General features: G+C 41.2%; 1 protein-coding gene across 5 annotated transcripts in view; it reads right to left on the reverse strand.

Moving 5' to 3' along the window:
- Positions 1-330: 330 nt before the first annotated feature.
- G6PC3 (glucose-6-phosphatase catalytic subunit 3) overlaps positions 331-12481 on the reverse strand; it is a 101995-nt gene continuing 89844 nt past the window's right edge. For all 5 annotated transcript variants that reach the window (XM_085610110.1, XM_085610000.1, XM_085610075.1 and 2 more), the window contains 3 exons: positions 6508-6626; positions 6260-6401; positions 331-1292 (listed from right to left, as the gene is read on the reverse strand). In XM_085610110.1, the coding sequence (XP_085466236.1) occupies positions 929-1292; positions 6260-6401; positions 6508-6626 (625 nt within the window). In that variant the 3' untranslated portion in view covers positions 331-928. The remainder of the gene's footprint in view (positions 1293-6259; positions 6402-6507; positions 6627-12481) is intronic.

The raw sequence follows: 12481 nt of genomic DNA on the forward strand, positions 1-12481 counted from the left end.
CTGACATATGTGCCTGCGATGTTATCACATCAGGAACCAGATGAAAACTTTTCTTCACGCCCTCATTTTGGTCTTGTATGCGCAGGTACAAAAGCATCCACGTATTAACCTCAGAAGTTATGGCACTATGCAATTAACCCATAAGTGCCCATCGTGCTTTGCTCAGATCAATGTGTGCTTGTTGTGTATCCTCAACAACAGGTCCGCGTCTGCTTTTGGACTGCTCAAGTTTGCAGATATGATGGAAACCACAGTCATCCTCCAGCAACTCAGAATTAGAAGACACTATGGTGGTGTACACGTGCAATAAATGACCGACACCCTCGCGTCTTGGGAAATAAGTCTGGGCACGAAGCACAATTTAATACTGATACAGCAGCATAAGAGGAGAACACATACCAACAAACTGCATAGAACCTCCCGTGTTTGCGACAATGGGTGCCTTGGTCCATGTCTTACGGTGTACTTAGACTGGGTGCCCAGGACAGTTCGCTGCAGACTCTGCATGTTCTTGTGGGAGAATGTTAGCCAGAGATACCAAGACTGAGCCCAATGCCAGAGTCTGCAGACAGTCTACACGCATAAGAACATAGATCTACCCAAAGAGGCTGGTATGGTGGAGGTTGTGCTGGTAAAGGGCCACAGGCGGCTGCTGTGGGGAGGGGGGTGGAGGAGCGGATTGTTGCCTCAGATATGGCAGAAGATGAGATTGATTTGTACAGGAGGTGAATGTGGCAAAGAGATGGGGGAATATTATTCTTCAGCTAAACCATCAAAAGAATTTCAAAGGATTCTGAAAATGATGTTCTCAAGCTTGTGCAATGGGCTGTGCTACTAATTCTTTTGCCGACACATTCCCTTTAGAGACAAGAGGGAGGCAGATTGGTTTCCAATACTGGATGCCTCGTAGACACTACATGAACACCAGTTATTCTATTTTGGGAGTGATTTCTCTTCGATTGATAGATTTCACTAAACCAGGGACAACTGTCATTAGGATGAGAGGGCAGATGGCATTTCTTAGGAAGTTTAAACTGTAGAACAGCAGGCTTAAATCTGTGGGCAGAGGGATGGTGTCTAAGGCATGAAGTATGCCTAAAGCCAGCACCACACCACAAAGACGCTCTCTGCCGTTGAAGGTCTGCTGGTTTATGTTGCTGTAGATGGGTGAATGCACAGTGAGCCCCAGCCCTAAGGCATTCCCAGCGCAGCGGGTCACTGAGGCGAAGGGCCGGGTATCCAAGCGGACCCACTTGGGATCTGAACACCACTTACTTGCAAGCTGTATGGACCTAGAAATGTAAACAGAAGACATATTAACTGAATATGGTGTCAATCATATGGAAACGTTTTTTTCAAAGCTTCAATATTTAGTAATGGTTCGATGTAGAACACTATAAGAATCTAACTTGTCCCTAATTTCGCCAAAAGTAGCACCAAATAAATATCTAACCTGGAATTATCGCAAAAGTAAGCAGAATAGTTTATCGAAATCATTATAAATTATTTATTTTGATACTCATGCGTTTTTTTTTTTTTACTTACTACTATACAGCTGTCAAGGTTTCAGATTGCTTTATGTGTGACCTTTTCATAATTTCTGTGTAATTATGTGTAGGGCTCCCAGTTTTATGATATTTATTTTTTTAACAATTACTTCTGTATTTATCCATATTTATTTTCCCCCCCATCTTATTGGTATTTAGCCATATATTTATTTGGTGTTTTGCGTATATATTGAGTCATAAAATGGTATATTTTCACATTTATTTAATTGACAAACATGCACTCATACTTTGCTGCCCGTGGCGTTTTAGCAAATTAAGCAGCCAAGCATAGCAAAACACTACACCTTCAGGTAAATATGAGCATTATAATACAAATATATGTTAACATACACCTGCTTTTTGGAAAATCTCAACCTATTTTTAGGTCTCACTGAGTCAGCGCGCATGCGCTGCTCGGAGAGACTTTAGTATGGGGTTTAAAAAATGCTACCGCCGACTACAGCTTGCAGTGCAGGTACGCGGGCGCGCACTTCAGCAGAGGCGCCATATGGCGTGATTACTGCTTCGCGTGCACCACTTGCGCACATGCACTGCAAGCTGTGGCCAGCTGTAGCATTTTTAGCTTGCTAATCACGGCACTGGTGCTTTCCTTTTAACATTAAAAGTAAAGCGCCGGTGCCGCTATTATAGCAAAAGTAAAGAAATAGAAACAAACATCTATTTCTTTACTTTTGCTATAGTCGCGGCACCCGCGCTTTACTTTTAATGTTAAAAGTAAAGCACGGGTGCCGCGCCTATAAAGAAAACAAGCATTAGCAAAGCCAATAGGTCTCGCCTTTGGGACCTTATAAAGTGTTTAGCCATGCAACAGTTGCATAACTAAATACTTATAAGGTTCCAAAAGCGAGACCTATTGGCTATGTCAATGCTTGTTTTTAGTTTCCCATGCTGCCTATCTGCTCAGCTTTTGTGCTAGAAATCATGAAAAACAGCATAGAGAGTCACCCACAAGAAGCACACTTTTCTGCATTTTTCTGCTTTTAAAAATAACTACAGACTGGAAACCCTTTGTTTTCCGTCTGTAATTATCTGTAAAAACGGAAAACTGGGAGCTTTAATTAAGAGTGACATTCAAGGACTATTTGTGACACTTTCTCGTGAGCAAAATCAAGCAATGAAGAAAAGGGAAACATCATTTTTCAGAAATTACACCTATCTGAGCAACAAGAAACTCTAAGAAGATCTTAAAACTGATGAAAAGCACCAGAAGTCGTAGGGCACCGTGGGACACGATGTTCCAGACAGGATGTGAGAGGCGGCAGTGTGGATCATCTCAACTGCTTGCTCATAAATGATCATAATTCATAGCTGCCAAGACCGTGCAATAAAAGAGAGAGAAGAGCTGGCACAGATCAAAGTGGGAAAAGATACATGTAGAGCGCTCATAAAGGCGAAAAAGGATATTGGACAAGAGCAGGGTGTGCATGAAGAAAAGGGGCAGAAAGCATAGGATGGTGATAGGACAGTGCCAGAGAGGAAAGGTTTATATACGATGAGGGCGCACAGCTCTGAGGCACATGAGACCAGCAGAGACTGCCAGTGGCTGAAATGATTGAGGAGCGCATGGAGCAGACAGATCTCATCTAGTCTTGGGCTGGAGACATCACGTGTCATTACTGTAGTTCTTCCCTGTCACTAAAATGTCACTACTGACTATAGTACAGCAAGCAACAGAGATGTGACTGTTGCCATGCTGACAGTCTATGGATTGAAGAGGACATCTTTTTTAAACAAGGGGTTCTGTGATGGAGGTGGGGTGGACCTGCTGAGTTGAGTTCCAAGATCTTTTTTTTTTTACCAGGAGTTGCGAGTGAGGAAAAGGCGGTTCTGTAAATGGAACTGTTGAAATAATTGCAGTGGGAATCAGGACGCAATTTGGGGAATGGCTTTGTAATTCAGTGCCTTATTGGCATGAGGTTATCGTTGTAATTTGTTCAAAATGTAATTAACAATTATTTTTGTTAAATGATACTTTCTTTTTTGAAGCCGAATGACTGCAGCTTTAGAACCAAAGCTCTAAGAAAGAGTATGTAAATATCCAATGTGGTTTTTAAAAAGGGCTTTGCATGGGTGATCAATGTGTGAATTTGAGTTTATTAATTGGAAAATACACAGTGGTAAAAAGGGTGTCATTTTTCTCTCATTTATGGACCTCTCTGCACCGTTCGATTGCGTTTTGCATTCAAAACTGTGGTCAATCATGGAGGAGTTGGGCATAGAGGATGGTATTATTACTTTCATTAGACAGCTTTATAGCAACTACAATGCCTGTGTCCGATTTGGCAGAGATGGTGAATGCATAGATAGTTTTAAGATGAAAAGAGAGGTTATGCAGGGCTGCGTTTTAGCCCCCTTGTTATTTTACCTCTACACTACTCATGTGTGGTTTGTGCCCTCTTCCCATTGTTTTTTATATTGATGATGCAGTCTTGATCGCTAGAACGGGGAAGAGGGGTGCAAGGACTCACTGACAATTATATTACATTTATGTCTGATTTGGCTTTGAAAGTCAATGAGACTAAGACATACACCATGGGCTTTGGGGCCCGAAAGAGGAGAAAACCTGCTTTTTTAATTAATAGGTCCAAACTAGCAGTATCTCCTTCATATCTGGAGCTCCTATTCGATAGTTACTATACATGGAAAATGTATATGCAAAACATTTCGCATGATTTGTGGTTGCACGTACAACTGCAGTCATTTTCCAATGCTGTGAAATAGAGAAGTGTTGATTTGATGGAGAAGTCGATTAATGGCGTACTTCGTTTGGATGGTAAACCAGTGAGGGACTTGTTAACAAGTTATACTAATTAATGTGTGGCAGTGGTAACCTATGGTGCAGGGAGCGGTCTGAGGCATGACTGACACACAAAACATTAAACGGGTGGAAAACGCATGCATGAAGAATTTATTAGAGGTTCCCCCAGGCTTTTCTAACTAGATTTGTCATACTGAGTTGTGCCCCATACATCACGGATAAGATTAAGTGGGCCCCGATTTTAATATGGCACTCCATTCGGTCACAAGATGAAACAGTTTTAAATAAACCGATACGAAGATTGTTTGATCTTAGACTATGCCAAGAGAATACTTGGTTGGGCTATGTAAAATCCTGTTCTGAAGTGATCGGCCTCCCGGACCTCTCTAATTTACCAGAAATCTGCCTTATGATCAACAAGGGGAAACTTAAACATATTTGCCTGTTGAAGGCACAGAGAAATAGATAGGAGCAGGACAGAGTTAGGCCATCTGTTGCGGCTTACACAATGGTTACTACCCCAGAGGGCCGCAATTTTATTTATCCCTAGTTCAGAGTATACAGCACTGGTTTGTGTTAACCAGATTTCAGGTTCATTGTTACCATTAATGTTGGGCTATCCGGACAACTGCTATTCATTGACGGGTCTGTCCCTGTGATGTTGTCTCCCCTCAATCGAACTTACACATTGTATTGTCTTTTTATGATATACCCAGAAGAAACTTTGTTCTTCCCCTTTTTAAAATGTTCAGTTTTAGCCAATGTAAACCGGCCCTATTGTTTTTGCAACAACTGAATATCCCCTTGGTTTGCTGTGCAATGGCTTCCTTTATCTAGCAGATTTTAAAAATACGGAAAGGAGCTAGATTAGGTTAACACTGTGTCCAATAGATTTCCAACCAATAGTTTTATTGATTAGTGCTTTCAAATTCTGTAAGAGTATTGTTCTAATGTAATGTTTTAATATTTATATCTGTTTTATCATGTGCTTTTATATTACTGAAGAGTAACAAATTAAGTTTTGATTGATTATGAAAATATAATTTTTAATTTTCAGAAGTGTTTAATTTTTTTCTCATTTTGACTAGCTGCAGTGTCAATACGTAGTAACAACGCAGTTGGGGAGGGGAGGTAAGACATCAAGTGAGGTTTCCCTTAAAGGTAAGAAAGAGATCAAGAGCCTTAATATGCGATACTGGGATTAGACGCAAACAGTGTGCAGTCCAATTCCCATATTCAGGGTTATGGAGAATTTCTGTGCATACAAGAATGTTCTCTGTGCAGGAATCTGCAGGTTATTCTAGCCTCATTAACTCAGAATGAGGTGCTAATTTTGTCCTGGAATAAAAGCACAAGATGCTGTACAGGGTGTAAGTAATGGCCAGTACAACCAGACAGCTAACTAGTAATGAGGGTCTAACTGTCCAATTATAATAGGAAGAAGTTCATATGAGAGTTATAGCAGTTCATGGCACAAGCAAAGCTGCATCAAAATAATATGGCGCTCTGGGTAAAGAAATGTGGCTTTATCTTACGGAAGAACCTGATAATGAGAAGCAGGAAACTGAGAGGGCATCTGCGCCATCTTATACTAAAATCCACATAAACCATCTAAAACTTTGCTAATTCTAAGAAGCTGGAAGGATTGGAAAATGAATGCAGTGGTACGTGCAACCACAAATCATGCACAAAGTTTTGCATATACATTTTCCACTGGAGGGCGGCTGGGTCCGCTGTAGACAACAGAGAAAGGTATAGGAAGACTCTAGCAGCAGGCTTGTTGCTGGAACTCCCTAACTTTTATCTTCTTGGACAATTGATAATCAGTGAGGACGTAGGGAGAAAGATCCCTAATTGAATTGAGCCATGTGTAGTGTGAAATCTGATTGGGGAGAGAGGTTAAAGACACTAAGTTTTGAGTAGGAATTCTCACCAGGAGGGGTCTATTCCTAAGCCAATCATGCTCCAGTACAAAAGGGCGGCCCCAAGAAGCAGGGCAAGAGAGGTGATCACGTAAAATCGAAACTCCTTTTCATCTGGGACGTTTTTTCTCAACAGATGGCCTAGAACGCCACCTAGAATACAATGGAAGAAAAAAAGAATCAGATAACCTCTTTAGGCACAAAGCAACATTTAACGAGTAACTATACCAGACATGGGGAAATGCTTTGATATACTCACCAGCCACAATCCCAGCCAGCACCTGATGTGGAAAATGAGCCAAGATGTAGATACGAGAGACACCCACAGCTAACATTAGGCTGCAATAAACCGCATACGGAAGAAATCTCACCAGGCGGCTGCAGAGCGAAAAAAAGGTGGGCATCTTCGATACAACGGAAGATAGGAACAAAAGTGTGGTGCTATTTGGTGTCATTGATGGTCAAAGTCCTGGGAGACAGATGAATAATACATCATTCCTCAAAATTTTAATAATCAAGAAACGATATAATTTCAGGAAGGGTACTGTCCTTTGTGGTTTGGGCACTGCACATATATTTAGCACTGTAAACATCTATCAACCTGTGGTATTAGAAAGGTTTGCGTTTTGTTTTCACCACTAAAACTACATCATCTTACTCAATATATATATATAAAACAAATGACAACATTATCAGTGTAAAAATCTTTAACCACTTTTCAGCTTCAAGGCAAATAAATACATTTAGAGAGAGTAACAGAAAAAACAGGTCCCTCTCTAACTGTGAATCGCTACTTAATAACATCTCTAATTTGTCAAGCAGTTCTTATAGCAATATCTTCTCTAACAATACTTGAACTTTTCCAGCTCACCAGCATCTATGTTCATCCTCGTGGCACCCACTGTATACATTCACCCTAACTGAATTTAAAAAAATCAAAACAGTCCTTTTGGGACCTCTGCAACCAGGTGCTCATTTATCATAGATGCTTTTCTCAAGTCCTGCTATGCAATTTTCTACAATTTTTGAGAATAATTATGTTTACTTCTTGTGTAGATTCTAACTTTTGAAAATCACTGTTAATCAGTTTTATACATCCACCTGTTGCAGGGCCTAGTTTCACACTATAGTGCCCCGGGCCCACTCTGTCCAGATACGAAGAGTCTTGATTGTCCCTGCCAGCCTACAGGCAGGGTTGTGTTAAAATTGTCTACACTGCCTTGATCGTCTACAGAGGCAGTAGACCCCATGCCCTCCTGTATAATCAGATATATCTCGCCTATGACCTCTTCGTGTACATCTTTCTGAACATCAAGATGTAGCAATGACAGGATGCGTCTGTCACTTAGAAGAACAAAATCGGCCAAGAGTAGGAGTGGGCGCCGACTGGGACTTTCCACAGCTTTAAAAAGTTACAAGTAACCTCTAACCTTAATCTTCTGCTTTCTTATAAAAGTTTCCGAGAAGTGACGCAAATCATTTTCAATAAAGGTTTAATTTCATAATGATCTACGGTCAAACATCGGTTGACCTTTTGATAAACTTTTGTAACTTACTGTCACATCTGCCTCCTTAAAATTTCCAAGAAGTGACCCAACTGCGTCATGTTCTGCGGTCAAAGCACCTGCTAATATTTTGATTCTGTGGTCAATAGTTCTCCATTAAAAGATCTGCTCTTCAGTCCATTCGTTGACCACCTTCGGCAGTGTCTTCTACGCCGTTGGTGCTCCTGATTAACCGTTTTATTTAGCATTTCCTATTGGGGTTTTAATGCTCATTGTACTTTGAAGTTCAATTCTCTCTCTCACTTTCCTGTGCATTGCCATGAATTCAGAACTTACTAGAGCGCTTAGAGTTATTTGTGACTAGAGATGTGTCTCTTTTTATTGCTTACATTGTTTTTGAATAAACTGTGCCACTGACTCAGTTCCTGCATCTCTCACGTGTGTTTCCTTATTTTAGATAGCGCACCCCTGCTCAAAGTAAGGTGGTATAGCACCACCCTAAAATCACCCTCCAACACACCTCACTAAAAACCACATGCAAATTGTGATTTTCCCCAATTTAGGAAACATGCATTTTATTGAAGTGCCTGCACAATATAAAATGAATAGGAGAAACAAAAAATTAAGAGTTTAATGACATTTCTAAACATCAAAATGCAAGCAGGCTAATCTTAGACAATTCCTTGCTGCTGTGTTCTATAACAGCCATATTTTATTGGTGCCTTTATTAAAAAAATGAAAAAAAACTCATTCGGTCTCATTTCAATTTCTGTAGCATTCTAGTTTGTGGGAATCCTTTTATCAGTGTTGATATTTTAACACAATGATGAGGTTAATTCCACTTTTACTGGAGTTTTAGCAGTGAGGTTCTATATCAGGGTTTTCCAAAGTGGGTCCTGGAGGGCGGTATCGATGCCAGATTTTTAGCATATCCCCTTTTCGATAATTGTAGTTATCTTACAAACCTGGCATGGATCTGGCCCTCCAGAATCGACTGATAAAAAAGGTCCAGTATAAGAGGCACACACATAACACTCATTTAATCTGGTCCGCATATCCCACCCCATGCAGCTCAGTACATTATACACACAAGGAAAGGGCGGACATATCCAAAAAGTCATATTGCTGCCCAACTCCAGACTCTGGCGAGCCAAGCCCCTACAATAGCCACACAAAATGCTTCTCACGGCACTCATGCTCTGAGCGGACAAAATGTCAGGTTTGCACTCAGATTTTCGTCCTGATCTGAATATGTCCAAATTCATATGCTGCTCACTTATGTAAAAAGCCAAGTAGATGCATTCAGATAACAAATGAAGGGGGGAGGGGCAGCATCACCTTTTAATGCATACATAACCATGATCACTGTAACTACATGAGAACTGGAATGATTTTGCGTTTCTGGGTACCTACATGGTTTGAGTATTTAGGAATGACCGTAAAGCAGAATGTTTACATCAAAATAAACATCAAATAAAATTGAAAGCATCAGCACAGCGGCGAGTCTAACGCCTGGTGTCACCCGCAGGAGAAAATGCTGTTTACATATAGAAATAAATCACAAAAATGTCTAGGTTAGTGGAAGTGACACCACTTACCCTGACCTATGCTGACATTACAGCTTTCACCCGTTGAACCATTTTAATCCTTCAGCAGTCTGCTATTTGTGACTGAGTAAAAAGGAGGAGTGGAAGCCTCATAAAATAACAAGCATTGCCAAGGACAATCAGTCTCACCTGTGGGATTGATTGGCTTTGCCAATGGTTTTTAGCAATGCTGTCCAGCTTCACCGATGCTGAGCAGCATGGCTTAAAAGATTTTTTTCTTAAAAAGCATAGGATACGACCGTTGGCATAATTTTGTAGGAATATATATCATGCACATGCACACTTAAAAATGACTTGTTTTTTTCTGTTCATTTACCAATCTTAGTTGGATCAGTAAATAAAAAGGAAAAAAAAAAGGGTGAAAATTTTTTTTTTTTCCAAGTGGGTGGAGGGAAGCAACCCGTAGGGTGTTGGTAGGGTTATGCACTACAGTGGGCACGGTTGGGGGGAAGCAAGCAGCACAGAGAGATACTTGCAGCACAGGGAGGGGGGAATTCCAATGTGCAAGATGCAGCAACATGGAGTTGGAGGAAGAAGCACATAGCCTAGAAAGAGGAACGTGGAGCTGGGGAAAACCACACTGGGAGGAAGTCACGGGGGAAGCAAAGGGGAGCAACACTGAACGCAGCACATAGAAGGAGAGAAGTACACAAAGAATACAGCAGGAAAACAAATGCACTCGGATAGACTGTTCAACCAAAAAGGAAACAAGCATTGGCATAGTCAATAGATCTCGCCTTTAAGTGTTTAGCCATGCACCATTTCTGTTCTCCACTTCAAATGAAGATTTGTTCAGATTCACCAGTTTGGTTGAATTAAATGTGGTTTAAAACTGACACACAAACACAATAACGTTTTTAAAATCAGAGCTATTGATCCCACAAGAGTATTAGCCTTTAACAATATTACAGAGCTAAAGACTCTCCTGATACTAATTGTCCCCAATGGTGGATAATTAGTATCAGGAGAGTCTTTGCTATCATGGGAAGAGTTGTCTTCGCTTACAGAAAATAGACTCTCAAAGTTTAAGTATTGGCAATTAAGAAGCTGGTATCAGAACTGTGGGTTTGAGGTGGGCAGAGTAAATGAATTAGAAAAAGTACTCTGGAAAAAACAAAATTGGGAAAAAGAAGGAGATATCAACTTATTATTGGTTAATGCTGGACCTGGAGGATGGAGAATTAAATCTACCAACGGAGTTGTGGGGAGAGAGCTTGCCCGGTGTTTATCTGGACGATATATGGCAAGTATCTCACAACATTTTGTATACCACTGTGCAGCCTGCATATCTGAGGAGGAATCATATTTTTTGTGTCCACAGAGTGTACTGGTCTCCTCATAAACTAGCGACGTTTTCGAAAGGTCCAACACCAAAATCTGCTGAAGCAGATGACGTCCATATGTTTATGAATTGCCCTAAGTTACATTGTTTCTGGGAGGAGGTAAATAAGGGTATTGGAGATATACTGGGTTTGAATCCTCAGGTAAGCCCCCTTTTAGTATTTTTTGGTATGTTACCAGAATATAAGCTTCTTTCCAGGTGCGAAAATGTTATGTTTAATTTTGTTGGCAAGAAGAGAAATCTGTAAAAAGTGGATAAAGGCGGTATCTCCAACCCTTTTAGATTGGACCATTTCGATAAAATATACAATCAAAGTAGGTAGAGTTAAATTAGGAAAAAAAAATCATGAATAACAATAGGGACTATAGTTTAGACTTTTGGGGACCGTGTGAGGCTTGGTTGGCAAATTTTGATCAATGAAGATACTGGTCCAATGATTAAGCCTTTACACTATAGATACTTTACCTCCCTGGTTCTGTAGGGTGCCCAGGATACAGAACTGTTATAAAGTGAGGTTTTGTGTAAAGCATCTCCAATTGATTTCAGAGCGCTCCAATTGGTGCTATCTGGGAGGGAGGCCATAGGAGTGATTTAAGTAGCTCTGATTCATCTATTGGCGAATGAGGACTTAAAATAAAAATAAAAAATATTACAGAGCCAAAAGGTAAGTTGTGGAGGCTCGGAGGCAGCAAGACACAGATGTATGCAAATAGTAAGCACGATGGAAAGGAAAGATGGCCGCCCCTGAGCTCTGCAGATAGTCAGATGTGAGCTTCGAATAGATAGGATTCCGCATATGCTCCCTAATTTTCTATTCTGCAAAAAATGCGGTTTTAGAGCTTTGAGAGGCTTTGTTATTAACGTGCGAAAATCTTCCCACTCATGAGAAAGGGCCACACATTAAATCCCTAAAACTCGAGTTGTGTACAAAGAAAACCTCTCTGGTGGGTATTACACGCACTTTAATCGCGCTGGCTTTGCCCTGAAACTGAATTTCAAGTTGTGTACAGCACAAAATGAGACATTAAATCAAAAATCGGAAACAGAGGCAGGGATGAACAATCCCTGGGGAGTTGCATGTGCTGGACTTCTCTGGGAAGGGTTTGCAGGAAGAAAGAGCCGTTCTGGACCTGCTGCCAAAAAAAGCTTTTAATTAGGCATTACGAAGTGCGAATAGAGGAGGGTGGTGTCTGGCTGCCTGGACGGAGGAGCCGACGCCTATTAATGGACAGAAGCCACGACAAGCGCCGCGCGACTCTCCCGTCAGCTGTGCATTTTGCACAGATTGTGAGAACATGAAGACGCATGTGTGGGTCCAGATGGGAAACTCTGGGCACTGCTGATGCTGGAAGCAGGCTGGGAGAATGATCAACTTTAAAGGTGTTGGTGCTGAGGTCTCACGGGGCCTGTATGAAAGCATGATCGGTATGTCACGTGTCTACATTTATAAAAATTAAAAAAAATCATCACTTGATAACCACCCTTTCTTAAATTGACCTGGAGCCAGGTTGTACTTCCACTGAGCCAGCTCATTACAAAGCAGACATGCTTAACTCCAGTGCACCCTTTGAACTGGTGGGGGGACACGAGGGAGGGTGCGTGGGTAAAACAATTGACAGTATGAGGTAAAAGTTAAAGTCGTGCACGAGGATGGGCACCGCACTGTTGTATAATGGTGCACGGAGATGTGCACAGTGATATCCTGCTATATCCCATATCTGTGCTGAATCTGTCCCTGCTGCTGCTGAGTGTGCCCCGTTCAGAGTGTGTGTGTGTGTG

This window comes from Triturus cristatus, chromosome 1_1 (assembly GCF_964204655.1).
Source record: "Triturus cristatus chromosome 1_1, aTriCri1.1, whole genome shotgun sequence".
NCBI classification, from domain to species: Eukaryota; Metazoa; Chordata; class Amphibia; order Caudata; family Salamandridae; genus Triturus; species Triturus cristatus.